The 20354-nt window shown below is 41.9% G+C and overlaps 1 protein-coding gene across 1 annotated transcript in view; it reads right to left on the bottom strand.

Moving 5' to 3' along the window:
- Window positions 1–3185: 3185 nt before the first annotated feature.
- The window catches only part of ADA2 (adenosine deaminase 2), a 31514-nt gene continuing 14345 nt past the window's right edge, over window positions 3186–20354 (bottom strand). The window contains exons 3-9 of the mRNA XM_087722465.1: window positions 17297–17507; window positions 16526–16653; window positions 14865–14955; window positions 12772–12880; window positions 11177–11334; window positions 7601–7803; window positions 3186–3789 (exon numbers count right to left, since the gene is read on the bottom strand). Of these exons, the coding sequence (XP_087578591.1) occupies window positions 3693–3789; window positions 7601–7803; window positions 11177–11334; window positions 12772–12880; window positions 14865–14955; window positions 16526–16653; window positions 17297–17507 (997 nt within the window). The 3' untranslated portion in view covers window positions 3186–3692. The remainder of the gene's footprint in view (window positions 3790–7600; window positions 7804–11176; window positions 11335–12771; window positions 12881–14864; window positions 14956–16525; window positions 16654–17296; window positions 17508–20354) is intronic.

Raw genomic sequence — 20354 nt, 5'->3', positions numbered from 1 at the left:
CCACTTATGGGGCCCTTTCACCTCCCATTTTTAAGTTTGTAAATTACATGAGAGACAATAAAATTCATCATTACTATGATATATATCAATATGTTAAATTAAACATGTTGTGATTGGTACTAACCTTTATAAAAAATGTGGCACAGGTCGACTCACCTTGTTATTGTACTCTTCTACGAAGCTGCCGAGGGCAAGTCGAAAGCACTTGTCGGGCCTGACGCTCCAATTCATGGTGTAGACGGTCCATGGCGCCTCGTACTTGTAGATCTCCTTGCGCTTCCCGTGCAACGACATGGCAGGTGGGAAGGCTTTACTTCGTCAGCCCCTCACGACCTCCTCCCGAGGTATCGCTCCCGACAGCCTTTCTTCACCTCACACAACAACGACGGCTAACCTGACTCCTCCATTCACCCTATTCAAACTCTGGTTTCTCATTGGTCCCAGACCACGCCATTCCTCAACTCCAAGGCTTCTCGTTGGTTTTCTGAAACGTCCCCCTCGCTCAACCCCCGAAGATTTACATATTGGCTATCGCGGAATTAACCATTAGCGGACAAAGTTGTCGTTCTTGGATAAAGCCCGCCTCTTTCATTGCATTTGAGCGTATCATATTAGATAAGAATTTCTCTTTATTTTCGGTTCAGTGTTTTAGTGTTCACTGTTTTTAGAATAATGTAATTTTAATTTTGCTAACAATTTGAATGTAGGCCCCTCTTGATCTTGAGGCCCTAGGCTGAAGCCTAGTTAGCCTATAGGAAAATCCGGCCCTGATGATGCCTACTGGATTGCTGTTTTCAGGGAAATCTCATCAAAAATGTATTTTGATCCTGACACATTAAATTTTCAGATTGAAGTGTAGAAAATCAGTGCCTACCCCTCCTAGAGGAATGAAGCATTTTGAGGAATATTTAAAAAGGCAGAATATTATATTTCCCTAAATAAGAAATAGAGAAACATGTTTTTTGAGGCAAGAAGCAGACTCAGTCTTTCTTAATAGCCCCAGCAGATATTTTGTGGCCATTAAGAAAGATTGGGACAGCCTATTCAGAAACAGCCCCAATCTCCCTGACCCCAAGCAGAAACTGAGGAGGCAGCTTTTAGAAATACAGATTTGGTAACCATTCAAGACAGGACGTTTTGAAACTCCCTGCAGCAAAGTCTGAACAAAGGCAGTATGGTAGAATTAGCCCTCACTGAAGATCCAAAACAGGACGAAAGCCATTAAGACGCAATAGGAATTGCCCAACTCCCTTTCAGAACATAACACCCTTCATTGTGCCATCTCCAGAGCAGGTGAAACTTCAACCAAACTTGGGAACTCAGACAAATACCTAGGATATGCATTTCCTCTTTTGCCTATAGAGCTATGAGCCCTACATGACCCCATAGGAATCTGACAACAGCCAATAGAATATATGTTCTTGCACAGGAACAGGAAGCTCAAGTGCAAAGCCCAAAAGCCGGTATAAACCCCACCCCCCACTCTCAACTCCATTTTGTCAGCTGCCCAGAAACATAAACTGTGGTTCTGCTTCATCAATAAACCATCTTTTTAATCAGCCTCCGTGTTTCCAGTGTCTTTCTCCCAGCTTGGAACTGAACCAGGTGGATATTTCTTCCAACAAAAGTATTATTCACAGGTGTAATTTTGTAATAATAAATTAAAGAAGCAAAAACTTGTAATTACATCCTTTGAATTAGTACTAAAATCATGGTCTTAGAAAACATTGGAGGGATTTTACTGTATCTATGCTATCATGGTTTTTGGCTGTTCTTGGCAAAATCTAAGCATTAGAATAGGTGAAAGGATATTGTTTGGCATGTTCTATTAATCTAATCAAGGGTGATCTATTTAATAAACTATCATTGTACAAATCATGGCTTAACATCTTTATAATGGGAAAAAAATCCTCTGTTTTGTTCCGAGATATAAAAGCTGGATTTGCAAAGCATATTAATTAACCTAAATTGTAAATTCCTAGTTTTTGCATAAATTTATCTTACACAAATTCAGAAAACAGTATTAGTTTACGATTCAGTTGTTCTGAAAATCCAATTTTATTGCTTGCATGGAGAAAATTAATTTCAGCACAGTATATGATAGAAATATTTATTAGAGTAAGATTCATGTATGCTCCATTGCATGATTAATGTATTCATAATTGATTATCAGCACTTTAACAAAGGAAGATTTTTTTTTATTTTTATATAGTTAAATATATAGTATAAAGTATAAACAGACAATAAATGAATAGCATTGATCTCCGATACATACAAAAATGAATGCCTCAAACATTCTGCTATTACTATTTTACCAATATTTTTCCTCCAGAAAAAAAAGTGCTTTATTTATGTACTTATAGTGAAATCAAATCTGATTAGTTAAACAGAATTCAAATGATGAATTGAAGAGGATATTAATTATAGATCAAGTCTTCTCATAGTCATTAAACATATATATAAATACTGAATTTGGTAATCAATATATTCAGAAAATATTTTGAAGAAAATTGTATTGCTGCTAAAGGAAAAAAAAACATATAGTTCATATTCAACTCTACGTTTCTAATATTGACTTGAATAGTCAATATACCCAGGTTTTTCTTTATCTTGATGGTATTATGTCCCAATATAAATACTGTTAGACAGTAGTATGTGTAATATTACTATACTGCACTCTATTAAACTTTGTAAACCATCTGGGTTACATATAAATAAACTACTCATACTACTCATACTCATATACAGTGAAATAGATAAATTCAATAAATGATATTACACCTGTATAATTATTGGGATAATGTGTTCAGATATATCTGAACTAAATTGCAAACATCACAGATTGTCTGAAAATCAACAAGGTTTTTTTTTCTATGCTGTAAAGCTAGGCTGCATATTTTTTAAACATTGGCTTTTTAAAATGAAGCATACGTGTAAGCATTTAATTGTATTTCCATATTTTTCTAGCCCCAAAATGCAGGTAATTGCTTCTCTTCTGATATGATACATGTTTGATAAACAAAAGTAGTAAGGAACAATGATTACAATTACAGCCAAGTATAATCTGTGTTAAATATCTATAGGTGATTGATCATACCTTCATTCTTTTATTTATTTTACTGGGCATATGGGCGCTTCCCACCGTAAAACATTCTGAGCAACATAGAGCTAATACAGGTGAAACTCGAAAAATTAGAATATCATGCAAAAGTTCATTTATTTCAGTAATGCAACTTAAAAGGTGAAACTAATATATGAGATAAGACTTGCAAAGCAAGATTTGTTATAATTGTGATGATTATGGCGTACAGCTCATGAAAATGTGACTGTGGAGATGTTCTGTTGGTTGTGTGAGGACTGGTTGTAAGCACAATTTTCAGTGCTATTGTAACTTTGAATGGCCAATAAAGGAATGGTTATGTGAGGACTACCTGTACTTAATACACCTGCCTCCTGTTTACCCAACAACCATTATACAACAACAATTTCCAATACAACTAAAAGTTAGAGAACTTTCTATCTTTTAGTGGGGAAAGGAATACTTCTATTCAATCTCAGTACAATAAATGCCACCTTTATGCAGTATATTCTGATTTCAATTATTTTTGCTGGATTGTTAAATGAGCAATGATCTGATCAAATTACCTGGGAGAAGCAATATTTTGTATAGAACCTCTACTCTGACACAATAGTCACATTGAGTGAAGAAAACTTTCTATGAAGTCGTTCCACTTTTTTTCCCAAACTCCCAGGGCCTTTTTCTTCTCATTAGGTTTCATACTACTGTATCTACAAAGGGAAAAGATTCATTGATAGCAAGATACTTTTGAAGAAACAAATGTAGGCAGCCCTCCTCCCTCTCGCTCCTTCCCCCCCCGAAAATCATAATCTTAAAACCTAATACATTTGTATTCAAATAGAAGATACCGAATAAACAGAATACGGCGTGCTTTCCAATTAAACACATTAAAGCCAATTCTCATTTGCACTTAATGGTGACGCCAGGAACATCTTTTTTCTGCCCACTCATCTGAATGAGGGAAACTGAAGACATCCTTAACTGTGTTAGAATATTCATGATTGGGAAAGACATGGTAACAAGGTCAGCCAATGAATAGGCATAGCAACTAAGTCAGCCAATGGGAGTTTAAACAGATCTGAGTCTGTGCTGAGAATTGAAACTGAAACTACTCTATCTGCTCTGAACTCTGAAATGAAACTAACTGTTCTCTCCTGCTTGGGTTCTGCTTGTAATTTCTATCACGTTGAAAGAATCTACTATTGGTATTGTACATTTATTCATCTGTTGTTATGTGTATAAAGTTAATTAATCCAGCTGAATCAGTTATCTTTGTGTGCTTTCTGGATTTGATTTTTCTGCAACAAACTCTGATAAACTGTACCACTTAAAGTAGATTTCTCCCCTCAAATCTGCTAGAATCCATTAGCCATAAAGAGTGTGGATTATAATTCAGCAAAAGTTCTTAATATAGTAGCTGGTATGGCCCCAGCCTCAAGCCTTCTCTGTGGCTGCTCCGACCCTCTGGAACGAACTCCCTGTGGAGATTCGAACCCTCACCACCCTCCAGGCCTTCCGCAAAGCCCTTAAAACCTGGCTGTTCAGACAGGCCTAGGGCTAAGAACTATTGCCCCCGTCTCGAATTGGTATGACTGTTATGTATTTTAAATTATGTATTGTTTCTGTGTCGTTTTAATTTTCTGTTTGTATCCCTCCTTCCCTGGTTGAGTTGTGAGCAGCCCTGAGTCCCCTTCGGGGGAAAAGGGCAGCATATAAATAAAATCAACATAACATAAAAACATAAGCTCAGAGTAAGAGAAGGAAAAGCTTGAGTCATTGTGATACTACTGTCTATAACACTGGATCAGATTTCTGATGCTGGTGCAGGATCAGGGGTGAGTTTCTGCTGGCGTCACTGCTGGTTTTGTGCTTGCGCGACTTGCCTGACTTGCTCTCAGCACATGTTTGCAGTTGCTTGTAAATAGGTCTGCGCATGTGCAGAACATTAAAAATGTAAAAAAAAAACATGCAGCGGTGACCAGGGAACCGATTCGGGGGTGTGGCGAACCTGCCGTCCCTACCGGTTCAGTGACCCAGTTATAATTTCCACTACCTGTTCACCCGAAACAGTAGCAACCCACCTCTGTGCAGAATCCAATCTGGGTTGGTCGCCAGGACCAAAGGGTTTTGGACTTATGCTGGAGCCCATTCTCATGGAACTTCTCTCTAATGGAGTATCTAGGATCTGCTAGAGAGACGTTCCATGAGGATGGGCTCCAGCACAAGTCCAAAAGCTTGAAAGACTAAACCTCTGGTCCCGGTGACCAACCCAGATTGGATCCTGCAACATTATTCTGGGACCCATACATTTGTTCTGATGCTGGGCTTGAGGCTAATGTCCAGCAGGTTTCAGGAATTGATCCAAGATCCTTTAGATGCCTTTGCTGAGTCCATCCATTCTATTTTTTTGCTGAACAGATGAGTGCCAGATAGAGGCCCAAAAAGGTTTTAAAAAGCCCTTGCCTTCAAGACAAAAGGTTGGCATTTGAGGTTTCACACAAACTTTAGTTAAATAGAATCTAGGAGGAACAGAGAGCAATGTCCCATTCATTCTAAATCTTTACTTAAGTATTGGCTCCAGAGGTTCAGAGAGAGAGGAGCAGAAGCAGAGATGGTACCGTAAAAGAGAGAGACAGAGAAGGGGAAGATGTGCTCCATTAGGCTTTGAAAGATGTAATAAAAAATAAATCTTATGAATTCAGTAGGACTTTTAGTAGGACTGGCACTCTAGGAAGAAGATGATGGGCACAATAAACAAAAAAAGGGGGAATAATTTGTAGTGCTTGTAGAGTTTCTTTATAGTGTGTGAGGTTGTGAAGAAGACACCACCTAGTTCCATCCCAAAGTACCTAAATCAGCGATGGCGAACCTTTTTAGGCCCGCGTGCCATAAGCAGGGGGAGTGCAGGGGAGTCGTGAGCGGGCATGCCACACCCATAATGCAATGTGTGTCCCCCGCCCAGCAAGTATGCGTGCATGACAGGGACAACCCCACCCCCATTTTTTCATGCTTTTTTGCCCTCCCCAGGCTCCAGAGGCTTTATAGGAGCTTGGGGAAGGTGAAAATAGCCTTCCCCCCCCCCCCGGGAGGGCCTACGGAGGCTTCAGGAGCTTCCCTGAAGGCTCTGGAGCGCAAAAAAACAGCCCTACAAGCAAACCGAAAGTTCGGGAACAGACTTTCAGTTTGCTCGTAGGGCCGTTTTTTGTCCTTTGGAGCCTTCAGGGACCTTCTGGAGGCTTCCCTGAAGGCTCTGGAGGATGAAAAAAGGCCCTATGAGCAAAACAGAAGTCACTTCCAGTTTGCTCGTAAGGCCGTTTTTAGTCCTCCAGAGCCTTCAGGGAGCTTCAGGAGGCTTCCCTGAAGGCTCCAGAGGGCTTAAACCAGCCCTACGAGCAAATTGGAAGTCTGTTCCCAAACTTTGGGTTTGCCCGTAGGACCAGTTTTTTGTGCTCTGGAGGCTTCAGGGAAGCTCCTGAAGCCTCCGGAGGGCCTCCCAGGAGGGGGGGGGGGTGCCCTGACAAATGGCTCCACGTTCACCTGTGGCATGTGTGCCATAGATTTGCCATCCCAGACCGAAATGTTTTTAGGCCAGCAAACTGTGTATTTTCATTTTTTATGCAAAAAAACCCTATTGTAGCAGGATAGGTGTAGTTTCATATTTGGGTTTCCTATCCAAATTTTGTTGACTCTAAATTCAATGCTGATATAAACTAGGATGGTGATACATGTGAACAGTCTAACTGGCTCTAAATGTTTTCCCTATTGATTGCCCGGTTTGCAGAGGTGCGTTGTTGGGGGTTCGCATGGATTTAGACGATCCTCAAGCCAAGGTGGCGCAGTGGTTAGAATGCTTTACTGCAGCCATTTCAGCTGACTGTTATCTGCAGTTCGGCTGTTCAAATCTCACCGGCTCAGGGTTGACTCAACCTTCCATCCTTCCGAGGTGGGTAAAATGAGGACCCAGACTGTGAGGGCGATATGCTGATTCTGTAAATCTCTTAGAGAGGGCTGAAAGCCCTATGAAGCGGTATATAAGTCTAACTGCTATTGCTATTGCTATAGCTAGGATTCTGCCCAGTTTGGCGAATCCCAAAATGCCATCCCTGGCTGGCCACCCCCACCCACCCCCTTCCAGGAGTTTCCACACGGCCCGTTCATTATGCAGGGCCCATGCAGAGGTTCAGGGGTGGGTGGGTGGGGAAACAGGGCTACTGGAGGTTCTGGAAGTCCAGAAACAGGTCTGTTTCCGGCCTACAGAGGGCCTCTGGAGCCCAGGGGAAGCAGTTTTCGCCCTCCCTGAGGCTTGAGGAAAACCTCCGGAGCCTGGGGAGAGCGGAAAAACACCCCTCCAATCCCTGCTGTGGTACAGGAGACCGACTAGGCCACGCCCACCCAGCAATGGGGCAGCGAACCCGTTGCTGCAATTTTTGAAGCCCACCCCTGCCTGTTTGGATATATGCTTGTACATAGATGATGGTTTTTTTATCCATAAATGTCAGCATACAAAAGATATGAACTTACTTGAAAGAGTTTAGCACCAGTTGCTTAATAGTTCTCAGGTTGGCACTCATGCCTCCTACGCCCATAAACATCTCGTAGAAGTCGTGGGATAATCCCTTTGATCCAAAGATGGCCGGATCATCCGAGGAAACCACTATTGGATAGCCCTCTGACAACAGAAAAGCAGCAGGATGGTTTCTCAGATCTGATACTAGCTTCAGGACCTTGAAGAAGAAGAACACATGAGCCAAGCGTTAATTCATTGAAGCCTGCATTTGATTGTGAGGCCATTGGTGCAAGGGAACATTCAGAATTCTGAGAACTTATCTAGATCTACACAAAATCACTGTCACAAGGAGGACTTGTCTCTGCACAAAAGAGCTGCTATTTGGATATGGTCAGCAACAAAAATACTTACTTTTGTAAATGGTTGAGGTTATTCAACCAGTAGTAAGAGAGCAGTAAACATCACTCCAGAAATTTAACCAGTATTCAAGAATCAACTGTAAGTGAATCAACATATCTTGGATAGATATTTTACACTTTCTGGACTTTTTTATTTTCTCAGATTCTTCTTTTTTTCTCTTCTTCTCAATTGTCTTTTCCTCTATAGCAGGGGTCACCAACCTTTCGGACCTCAAGGACCAATAAATTCATAATTTTAAATCCCGCGGACCACTAAGATGATCTGGCCAATGAATGGCTGGGTGGGCATGGCTAGGTGGTCATGTGACTGGGTGGCTGTGGCCAAATTGATGTCACTCATGTCAAGGGACGCCTCACCAGCCTCTCCTCATTCCTCCTCTCCCAGCCACTCCTTGCCTGTCCGCCCAGCAGTGGTGGGTTTCAATTTATTTTACTACCGGTTCACTCATGCGCACATGACACATCCGGGCAGATGGGCAGAGCCGCCCTCCACTGTCACTACCGGTTTGCCCAATCTGGGGCAAACCGGCAGAAATCCATCTTTGCTACCTGGGCTCCTTAGGGCCCCAACAGGAAGCAGTTGCTGGAGCTAAGCAGCCACCATAAGGAAGAATTGGCAAAACAGCACAGTTCAAATTGGATCTGATTGAGAAGGAGGTTCAGTAGAAGCACCTCACTGAGGACTACCAGCATAGGCTTTCCAAGCAGAGGGAAGGCCTGCGGGAGTGCAAGGCCAGGTTCCAGCACCTGGAGGCTCAGTGGGCTGAGATGGTCAGCCAGTTCCAGGCCATGATAAAGTCCCACTGGAACGAGGCCCTCCGGCTCTTCGCCACCAGCGATGCTTTCCTCCAGTCTGTGCCCAAAGCCCCACATCAGGAGGCTGAAGCAGACCCCAAGTCGGAATTTCTGCCCCCCTGCGACCTGCACAAAAAGACCCAGAAGGGGGAGATTCTCTGCAGCAACAGAAGTGTTCGTTGCATGTATCCGGCCTAGGGGCTGTAGTTTGATGACCCCTGATTTAATGCAATATAAAAAATACAAAATAATTTTTCTGCGGACCATAAAATTCTCCCACAGACCACCAGTGGTCCACGGACCACCAGTTGGTGACCGCTGCTCTATAGGTAGTCCTTGACTTATGACAATTGGGACCAGAATTTCTGTTGTTCAGCAGGGCAATTGTTAAGTGAGTTACGTCTAATTTTATGACCTTTTTTGCCATAGTGGTTTGGCAAATCACTGCCGTTGTTAAATGAATCATGAGATTGTTAAGCAGATCCAGCTGCCCTCGGCGACTTCCGCTCTTTGCATCTTTTATCCCACTGAGTGCTAGGGGAACTGTGAACAAAGACAACATGGAAAAAGTGGTATTTTGTTTCTAACTCTAATCTGCTCTTTCATGATTGAAAAACTGATACTCTAATCTTTACCCTCCTTGTTACAGGAAGACTTTCCTTCCCATTTCTGTATTCCACCATGTAGATGTTGCCACCTAAGCATACAATTTCCTTATTAAAGTAAACTGCTCCTTTTAGCCTACAATCATGTTAATACCCTTCTTGGTGTGCTCACTTAGCAACTGTTTGAAGTTATAACATTTGGATCCTTCCAAATGTTACTTACAACCCAGTTCTGGTGGCTGCACAAAACCTCTGTGGTCACATGACTTGGCACTTCAGGTGCTCGGCAGCCAGCTTGTCTTTAGTGTTCCTGTAGTGATGTGACCACTATTTACAACATGTTTGCTGGTTTCTGGCCTTTTATCCTTTATAGTCTTTTAATCTGGCTTAATGACTGCCACAAAAAAAGTCACAAATTTGGGTCAGGCCATACAAGGGCCTTGACTTATAACCATCATGATTTACAATGAAGATTCCAGACTCCATTAAGATCCTAAGTCTTGGGTACACAGTGCCTTCTCTGCGGGCATGCGAGCCGTCGCCCCAGTTCACCTCCGCCGTGCCTGTGCGGCGCGCGTGCCTCCCACTGGTCAGCAGACTTTTGGGTCTCTGCCGCGCATGCACAGGGTGCATGCAGGAGACATATGTGCATGCGCAGGGGCGGGATCGTGTGTGCATGCGTGGGGGGGGAGTCACGTGCACTCCACACCCCGTTTTGTCTCCTAGGAGGCTGCAGGGAAGCCGCCTACTAGGACCAAAATGGGGCATGGGTTGCACATGCATGCATGGGGAAGGGAGCACGGAGGCTCATGTGTGCATGTGCAGGGGGGTGCGAGGTGCACACAGGGAGTGTCGCATGCACATTGCATTATGGGTGCAGGCACACGACAAAAAGGTTGGCCATCACTGTCCTAAGTCAAGAACTGCCTGAATCGAGCTATTTGCACATGGATTGTCTGCTAAGTAAGGTTGCCAACCAGGGCTAACTCCATATGTTCCCTATAGTTTTTTCGTCATCCCACCTAACTTACCGTATTTTTTCAGATTATAAGATGCACTAGAGTATAAAACGCACCAAGATTTTGTAGAGGCAATTTTTTTTTTTTTTTGCATTCTGCAGACTTTCCAAAAATGGCCCATTTTTCGTGAAAACGGCCCTTTTTTTCTTCTTCAAAAAAAGGGTCCGAATAGCCTTTAGGAGGCTTGTAAAGTGCTCCTGGGGGGTGCACCCCCACAAACAAGCATAAATGGTCTGTTTTTCATTTTAAAAAAAGGGCAATCATAGCCTTTAGGAGGCTTATAGAATGCTCCTGGTGGCTGGAGGGGGGCAAAGTTGAGCAAAAAATGGCCCGTTGTTTGCTCATTTCAGCCCTCCCCAGCCCCAGGAGCACTCTGGAAGCCTCCTAAAGGCTCTGCATGGCCAATTTGGTGAAGGGAGTGGGGTTTAGGGAGGCAAAAAATGCTGCATTCAGTGTATAAAGTGCACCTAGATTTTCAGCCTCTTTTTTGAAGGAAAAAGGTGCGTCTTATACTCTGAAAAATACAGTTATTCTAACACCTAGAATGTTCCTCAATCTCCATCTTTTATCCTTCCTTTTTTTTCTGGGCTGACAGGAATATTCCCAAATAAGGCCTAGTATTTTTCATTTTCTATGGAAACCTATGAGATCTGTAAAAGGATTGGAAATAATATATTAAGTCATCTCCCCATTTCTTTTCTATCCCAGAAGGTTCTAGAGCAAAGCTCAGCTCTCTTTTTCTTGAACAATACCTGATTAGAAATAGGGCAGACTTCTACAGCAATATCCCTCTTCAATACCACCCTCCTAAGTTCTGAGCGCTTGGTAAGAGCAAATCCGTGACCAATCCTGTGGGTGTTCATTAGCAGAGCATCCAATAAATTGTTGTCTATCGAAGTGCCTTCCCAATCTGAGTAAAATAGAAAAAGAAGAGTTATTATATAACTTTACAAAAGGATGGCTATCATGGTAGAACTCTCTCAAAATTTTATTCTGAAAGAAAAAATACTAACGTAATGTGGAAAAGCCTTGTGGCATCTTCTGTGTGTTTTTTAGAGTCTCAAGGATTCAAACTAAATCAAATTGGTATCATATACCTATTTTAGCCATGTAGCAAGACTCTTTATGAAACTCAACTGAAGTCATTTGCTCCACTTTGCCAAACATTAAGCATCCGCTTAATGACTGTTGCAAAAAAAAAGAGGCATAAATTCAAGTCAAGTCTTAACTGACTCAAATGAGCTAATTGCACATATATAATCTGCTAAATTAGATTGCCAACCATGGTTAACTCCATGTTCTCTCTATAGTTTTCCGCCATCAGATCTAATTTTTAATCCTAACATCCAGGATATTCCTCAATCTCCATTTTTATTTTTCCCAAGATAAATCTTTAGGATTCCCACCCTTGTCCTGTCTTCTCTGTACCCTGGCTTTCTTATATCCTTCTGTATTTTGGAGGGGAAAGGGTGCAAGAATTTCTGAGAACTGCAATCTGATTCTTAGCATTGATGAGTTCACCACCTCCTTTTAAATATCTTTTGTGGCCCTGGACTCCCAAGATTTTAATATTTCTTCAAGCCTTCACAGACCTCTTGTGACAACATCTTGGCCTCCCAGGGGTCTGTTCTGACTGAGGCTTCCCAAGAGCATGAAGCAAACTCCTTGTCCCAACAAAACCCCTTTTATTAATTTACTGTGAATTCTGCTGATTCATATCCAGCAAAGTCTTTCGAGGGAGGATTTACAGTTACACACCTTATCCATCTTGGAGAGCTGACAGGCTGATATCTGCATAACTTGGCAAGGAGTCTCAAAGAGTCATGAACCAATTAAGCAAACTAATTATCTCCTGCAAACTTCACTCCCCTTTCTCTCCTCTTTTATTTCCTCTGGGAGAGGCCATTCATCGACTATCTGTGGCCTTACTCCGAAGTCGACCCCTCTTCTTTAGCTGTTCCCTTCATCTGGCAACTCTGGGCATGCGCACATTGGAAACAGGCTCCAGCTGTTCGTCTGCCTCATTGATGTCTGACTCTGAAGGCAGCTGATAACTGGTTTATGACTCTGGCCTCATCAGAGCCTTCCCCAGACTCCAGGACTGGCCCATTTTCCTCCCCAACCTCCTCACTCTTCGAATCTGCTGCTAGCTCCGCTGGTGGGCCACAACAGGGTCTATGGACGACAGGTTGGGAACCATTGTCATATATTATGTATATTTACTTAGAATTACCTTCTGATATGTTCAAAAGATTCACCTGAGAGATAATTACAAAGACGTTTGCAGAATTCATTTTCTAGTTATTTACTGCACTTCAAAGGTGCATTGTGATGTATTTGTGCTTACCTGTCTCACCAGCATGAAAGAAATAAGGCAATGTAATTTTTTTAATTTTTGGCAACCATAAAACTTTTTGCAGCTCAAAGAGAGACTTTCCACCATCTTCCCAACCAACCTGAAAAGGAGCATTACTCTGGATCAGCATTCAGTACTTAGATATTATTAATCTATCAATAACTAGCATTAAAAAAACAAACAGATCTACTCTATTAATACAGATAGTCTTCGATTTATGATGAGCCATGGTGGCACAGTGGTTAGAGTGCAGTACTGCAGGCTATTTCTGCTGACTGCCGGCTGCCAGCTATTTGGCAGTTCAAATATCACCGGCTCAAGGTTGACTCAGCCTTCCACCCTTCCGAGGTCAATAAAATGAGGACCCAGATTGTTGGGGGCAACAGGCTGAGTCTGTGAACCATTTAGAGAGGGCTATAAAGTGGTATGTAAGTCTAAGTGCTATTGCTATTAAGACCACAATTGAGCCCAGAATTTATATTGCTAAGTGAGAAATGTGTTAACCATTCTACAACTTTTCTTGCCACGTTTGTTAAGTGAATCACTGCAGTTGTTAAATGTGGTTGTTAAGTGAACCTTTTGCGACCCCCATTGAGGTCGCAAAAGGTCACAAAAGATGAGCACAGGACCTTGGGACACTGCAATCATCATAAATGTGAACCAGTTTGTCAAGCATCGAAATGTAAATCATGTGACTATGGGGATGTTGCAACAGTCCTAAGTGTGAAAAACGATCATAAGTCACTTTTTTCAGTGCAGTTCTAACTTCAAACGGTCACTAAATGTAAATCAGTGTAAACCGGTGTAAATCAAGGACTACCTGTAGTATGGCATCAGCTGCAAACAATTGGCACTGGAAATTAGGGACCCTCCCTAGTTTTCCAGAGAGTACAAGTCATCCAGTACAATCGAGCCAAACAGTTTTGTTGCTAAGCAAGACAATTGTTCAGTGAGTTTTGTCCCGTTTTATGACCTTTTTGCCAAAGTTATTCAGCAAATCACTTCAGTTAAGTGAATCTGGCTTCCCTCATTGCTTGTTGGAAGCCAGCTGGGAGGGTCATGAATGGCAATTACATGACCCCGGGATAGTGCAATTGTCATAAATACATGCCAGCTGCCAAACAACTGGATTTTGATCATGTGACCACAGAGAGGCTGCAATGGCCGTAAGTATGAATGGTCAATGCTGTTGTAACTTCGAACAGTCACTAAACAAGTGTTGTGGCCCGCCAGCAGCCAGCGGAGCTAGCAGCAGAGTCAGACAGTGAGGAGGTTGGGGAGGAGCATGGGCCAGTCCTGGACGCTGGGGAAGGCTTGGACAAGGGCTTTGCATCAAGCAGAGATGGGGCCACGGCAGTGATCAAGTGCCTTCGAAGCTAGACAGCAGTGAGGCAGAGGAACAGCTAGAGCCTGTTCCCTGTGTGCGCATGTGCAGAGCTGCCAGAAGAAAAGAACAACTTAGGGTAGACTTGGGAGCAAAGTCACAGGTGGAAGGTGATTGGCCCCTCCCATAGGAAATAAAAGAGGAGTTAAAATGGAGTGGCTTTTTGCAGGGAACAATTTGTTCGGTTGGTGGTTAAGATTCTTTTCAGGAGTGTGAAGATCTGTCCGTGAATATCAGAGACTCTGCGCCAAGTCTTCCCTTGCACAGCACCCCATTTGGAAAATATTTACATGGCAGCTTTCCAAGATAGATAAGTTCTGTGGTCATAAATATTCCTTTGAAAGACTGTTTGCCAGGCCTTGCTGAATGTGAATGAGAGGAATTCACATTCATTTAATAAAAGGGGTTTTGTCAGGACCAGGACTCTGCTTCGTGCTTTTGGGGGAAGCCTAGGTCAGAACAAGTGGTTGTAAGTCAAGGATTACATGTAAAAGGGAAGAAATACTTTCAGTCTTGCATGGTGCTGTTAATGTAATCTAACAATAAAGAAAAAGTAGGTTTCCTGGTTGAGTTTTGGTCGGGGCTTCAGTGCAAGGCTAAGGTAGTCGTGTGATGCAGCTTAAATAGCCCCCTACCATTTCATCCCCTTACAGTCCTTCTAAAATAAAACGTAAAACCAATGAGGAATATCAGGAATTACCAAATCAAACCCTGCCACAGTAATTGGGAACTCAATCCTGAGATTCATGGCTGTAAGAATGGCTGATTTGATCTGGCGAACAGTTCGCTGTCTGCAAGGCAAAAGCAGAAGAAAATATCAAGGGGGAAAATGGTTGTTGCTTTGATTAAAAAGTGCTGCGCAAATATTTGGCTAAACTCGTACGATGCCTGAAAAACAAGCCCACCCTTGCACCCGAAGTCAAATACAACCCTGATGTGGCCTTCAATGAAATCAAGTTTGACACCCCTATAAATCTCACAAATAACTTTGAGGATACCAAATTGCGTGACCCGTCAAAAGCGCGGACGACAAAAGCGTGATCGACAAAATCGCGCCTTTGACGTCATCACAGCGCGACGAAAAAGATCGAAAAATTCAAATAAAAATTAATAAAAATTAAATTAAAGCAAGCCAATTCACATAAAGGTAAGGGTTAGGTTTAGGGTTAGGGTTAGGGTTAGGTTAAGGGTTAGGGTTAGCTTTAGAGCGTTAGCGTTAGCGTTAGGGTTAGGTTAAGGGTTAGCGTTAGGTTTTTCGTTACTTTAACGGTTAGGTTTAGGGTTAGGTTTAGGGTTAGGTTAAGAGTTAGGTTTAGGGTTAGGTTTAGGGTTAGGTTTGGGGGGGTTAGGGGAAGGTTTTAGCTTTATTTTTACATTTTTTTGAACTTTTTCGTCGCGCTGTGATGACGTCACAGCGCGCTTTTGTCGAGCGCGATTTTGTCCTACGCGCTTTTGTGGTGGAACCCCAAATTGGAGCAACATGCCAAAAGGGATTCTTTTTTACAGTATCAAATGCATAGTTCACAGCTGAAATTCTTCTACATGCTCATTGTAATGTCCAGCTCAGTTAGGATTGGCTTGGCATAAGCCAAGTTATTCCTCACTTCCATTATAACATATTTTAGGTTCACTCTTCTGAAGATTCAGAACTTGCTACACCCCAACTACACCTGCCCCGCCACACCCCAACTACACCTGCCCTAGTCAGAGGTAGTGAGGTTCAATTCTATTTTAGGCCCATGCCCATGAGCTTTCAAGCTCCTTCCCTTTAATACTCTCCAACAAACCCACAAATTCCATCACACTTAGCTCTTTTGTATCAATTGATCTAGTTTCTAGTTTCTATTCTAGGGAAATAAGAAGTAAGTTGGAGGAAAGGAAGGCAGGAGACTGGTAGTCCTTAAAAATTCATCCAGAAAAGAACTGTGGTAGACAGGGAAGCTGTGATACCCCTAATGTTGCCCATTTCCCTTGCCACTGGCAACAATGATGTGGGTGTTGGGATGATGTGGGTCAGGATTTATGGATTCACAGTCCTAGTGGGCAGCAGGAAGAAACATATCTCTAGATACTCATTGGATAGATAGCTATAAAGAGTATGAAAGGATTTTAAGTCATTACCCAAAGGTAGTTTAATTTTTTTTTTTAAATTAAGATGGTTTGATTGATTGATCATGTGCCATCAAGTTGGAGTCAACCACACAGATGTTTCCCCCCCCCCCAAATCTAATCCCAGCCTGGTCCTTCAGGCCTTCCAATGCCAGTATAATTGTGCTCTGCCACCTTGCTCGTTAATATTAATTACTTAAATTCAAATGTATGGATCTGCCCCACTTGCAAAACTACCTAGACAACTCTTACCGGGTGGTCGTATATATAAGTTTTAGACCCAGAAAATCAGGATATTTTTTTTTAAATTTGGCAGCCACTTTTTTAAAAACTTTCACAGACCAAACTTTACCATGAACTTTTCCATTCGCCTCATATATCTGTGGGCAAAACAAGAACAAAAGTTTAAGCCATGTGAAAAAAGCTCCTAAAGGAAAATACGTAACCACTTGCTAACCTAGATCACCAGGAGGCAGTATGCGACTAATTTCATGGTAAAACTGGACTCATTGGATGTATGTAGCTACTGGTAACTCTTATTCAAACCACAGAATAAGATCTCTCCAATGAGTCCCAGTATAGGGCAAAACCAGTTATCTACTGCCACCTAGAAATAAAAGCACTAGATACACTGTGCATGATATAAAAATAGATTTCCCCTTCTCCAAGAAGGGTGGTAGAAGTCACATATGTGATGTAACATCCCCCACTCTCTCCCTCCCTCCCTCCCTCCCTCCCTCCCTCCCTCCCTCCCTCCCTCCTACCATTCTGGTAGTTTTGAATTTTGATTATGATGTTTGAAAACCATATATTTTTGTCCATTCTGTCAGGGACACCCAAGCTGTACTTTTTCAAAGATCAAAGAAGGAAGAGAAAGGGGATGGGGGAGGAGAAGGGGAAGCGGGAAATGAAGAGGAAGGAAGAGGAAAAGGATAGGGGGACAGGAAGAAAAGCAGGAGATGTAGAAGGGGTGGGGGAAGAGGAGGAGGAGGAAGAAGAAGAAGAAGAGGAGAAATGTATTACCGCTGGCAGGATAACTCTGATCTCAACATACTGCACATTATCTTTGTAGAGTTCTAGCAGCCCTTGATACAAATAGGACTTAAACACAGGTGCATAATTAATAAGGCCAGAAGAGATTTTAAAGATGCTTTCAAATTTCTTCCAGATGGAAGCTTGAGTTGGGTAGGTCTCCTCTGGAGTATCTGTTACTAGGGTTATGTTCCTTAGTAAGCTGGAGAGGGAGAAAAAAAGGCATAGTGGCAGCTTAACAATGTGCAAAAGAAGCTTGACTTCTGACTTGAAGAATCATCACAAAATATCTTGTTCTTGGACACAAGCTCAAGATCAAATAACCTTTTATATAGTCCAAAGATCATTTTCTTCCACAATCACTTAAAAAAAAAAATTAGTTTATGCAGACACAATTAATAAACTTCAAACCTTAAAGAAACAAATAGAGAAGACAATCCCAAACAAATTAAGATGCATTAATAAATTAAGATGCACTAATAAATTAAGATATCCTAATATCTTAGATTGCATAGATTAGGCCTCCTCCGAGTTCCATCTGCCAGTCAGTGTCGACTGGCAACCACACGGAGGAGAGCCTTTTCAGTAGTAGCTCCGACCCTTTGGAACGATCTCCCCGTGGAGATTCGTACCCTCACCACTGTCCAGACCTTCCGCACAGCCCTCAAGTCCTGGCTATCCCATCAGGCCTGGGGATAAAGATCATATTCTGTCCCCACCCGAATGATGAATGAATGTTGAGTACTATTTTTACCCATGTATTGTTTCACGTTTACTGTTTTGTACCCCCTTCCCTATATTTTGTAAGCCGCCCTGAGTCCCCTCAGGGAAAAGGGCGGCCTATAAATAATAATAAAACTCTAAACTCTAAACTCTAATAAGGAAAAGGAAAATGAAGAAAAAAAATTCTTAAATATTATACATCAATAGTCATTGATTTACTAATGAATATACCAGAGGTGGGTTGCTCCTGGTTCGGCCCAGATCGGGTGAACAGGTAGTAGTAGCAGTAGGAGGCTCCGCCCACCCACCTGGACGCTTCTGTGCATTCATAGAAGTGGCATGCAAGCACGCCCAAACCGGTAGTAAAAAAATTGGCAACTTACCACTGGAATACGCTACATAATATGATCAATATTATTGTAAAATATTACATCTCTGCCATAGTAGCACATACATCTGCATATTTTGATGGGAGAAAATAATCAAATAAATAATCTGAAAATAATTTCCCAAAGAAATAAATGACACCTTTCCAACAGCCATTCCTTGAAGTTTGGAGTAATAACAAATTTCCATTTTCTCAATATAACTCTTTTAGCTCTCTTTTTTGCACCAGCATTACTAAGCATGATAAGCTCGACACTCATGAATCAATTAGGGCATTTTTAGGAAACCTGACAGTATTCTTTATTCTTTCTTTATGTTTTGTATTTCTTAACTGCCCTTTTCCCTCCTTGCCGTAAATTCCAGGGGACATTTAGTATGTTTGCTTCAGGTGTTATGGCTAGGATTCTGTCCTATGCATATTTAGTCTCAATAATAAATTCATTCATCCGGCTATTTCAGGTTACTTAACTTTTTTTAATGAATTAACCACAAATACTAGATTTTCTATAATCCATAAACCATGGCCAACAATCAGAATATGCTAAACCAAAACTGAAGTAGCCACAAAACAGGTTAAAAAATTCAAAAAGGGGATATGACTGTTTTTACTTCCCAGTGCAGTGGTATTTCCTGGTAATCTCTCATCCAAGCATTAACCAGAACTAATCCAGTTTATCTTTTCAAGATTTGGTACTGTTTCAAGATTTGGTAGCTATTGTGATCCTTATTAATTAAAAGGGGAAAAAAACTGGGAAGGTATACAGCCCTTAATATTCTCTTTTGAGGCATTTTGAAGGTAGCTCTGTGTATAAGAATTATATTTTCTATCTAAGCACAGTGGGATGCGGTGGCTCAGTGGCTAAGATGCTGGGCTTGTCGATCAGAAAGGTTGGCAATTTGGCGATTCATATCCCTAGCGCCGCGCAACAGTCCGAAAGCATGTAAAAATGCAAGTAGAAAAAATAGGAACCACTTTTGGTGGGAAGGTAACAGAGTTCAGTGCGCTTTCAGCATTTAATCATGCCAGCCACATGGCCACGGAGACGTCTTTGGATAGGTCTGGCTCTTTGGCTTTGAAACGGAGATGAGCACTGCCACCTAGAGTCAGGAAGGACTAGCACATAAGTGCGAGGGGAACCTTTACCTTTATCTTATCTAAGCACTCTGTGCTATACATTGTGTTAATTTAACACCATCTAGGTTCTAGGCTCTGTGCTGTTCAGATTATTTATCAATGACTTTCATGTGGGGAGAGAAAATGTGATATTGAAAAGATAAACACGATTGGATCAAAGTTGTCAATGTGGGATAAAACAGATGAGAATAACCTCAAGATTCAGGAAGATCTTGACAAGCTGGAATAATGGGCAGAAAAGTTCCTTTATCTAGGTAGGAAAGGCATGATTTCGGGATGTAGCATGGCACCAAGCTGGGCAACATGGTATTTGGGAAAGGTGTCTTGGTGGAGCCCAAGTTGAATATGAGCCAACAATATGTCAGTGTTAAATAAAAGGTCAAGATCATGAGAAATCATTGTTCCACTCCATTCTGTTTATGCTAGAATGTACAGTATCTAGAACATTGTGTCTAGTTCTGGTCACTGGACTTTGTCGAAAGGAGAACACTCATGAAGAGCACTGACCTGGTAAGGAAAGATTATAATGAAAGATTGGAAACCTTGACTGTGCTTAATCTGGAGATTAAAAAAAAAAGTATGGTAGCTGTCTTCAAGGCTCTTAAAGGCTCCCATGCTGAACACGGGAAGCAATCCTTTCCACGTGGCTCAATTGCCATAATCATATCTCAGATCCAAAGAAAAAGAACACGAGAATCCAAAGAAAAGACGATTATTTTGCAAACAAATAAAACTGGGATGCCGGTTTGTTATTACTGCTAACAATTATATTGTTATTACACTTATAGAGAAGAAAGAAGACAG

Source organism: Thamnophis sirtalis, unplaced genomic scaffold (genome assembly GCF_051295495.1).
Source record: "Thamnophis sirtalis isolate CommonGarterSnake01/CBP01778 unplaced genomic scaffold, rThaSir2_p1.2 scaffold_9, whole genome shotgun sequence".
NCBI lineage: Eukaryota > Metazoa > Chordata > Lepidosauria > Squamata > Natricidae > Thamnophis > Thamnophis sirtalis.
This window is presented reverse-complemented; position numbering and strand designations above follow the sequence as displayed.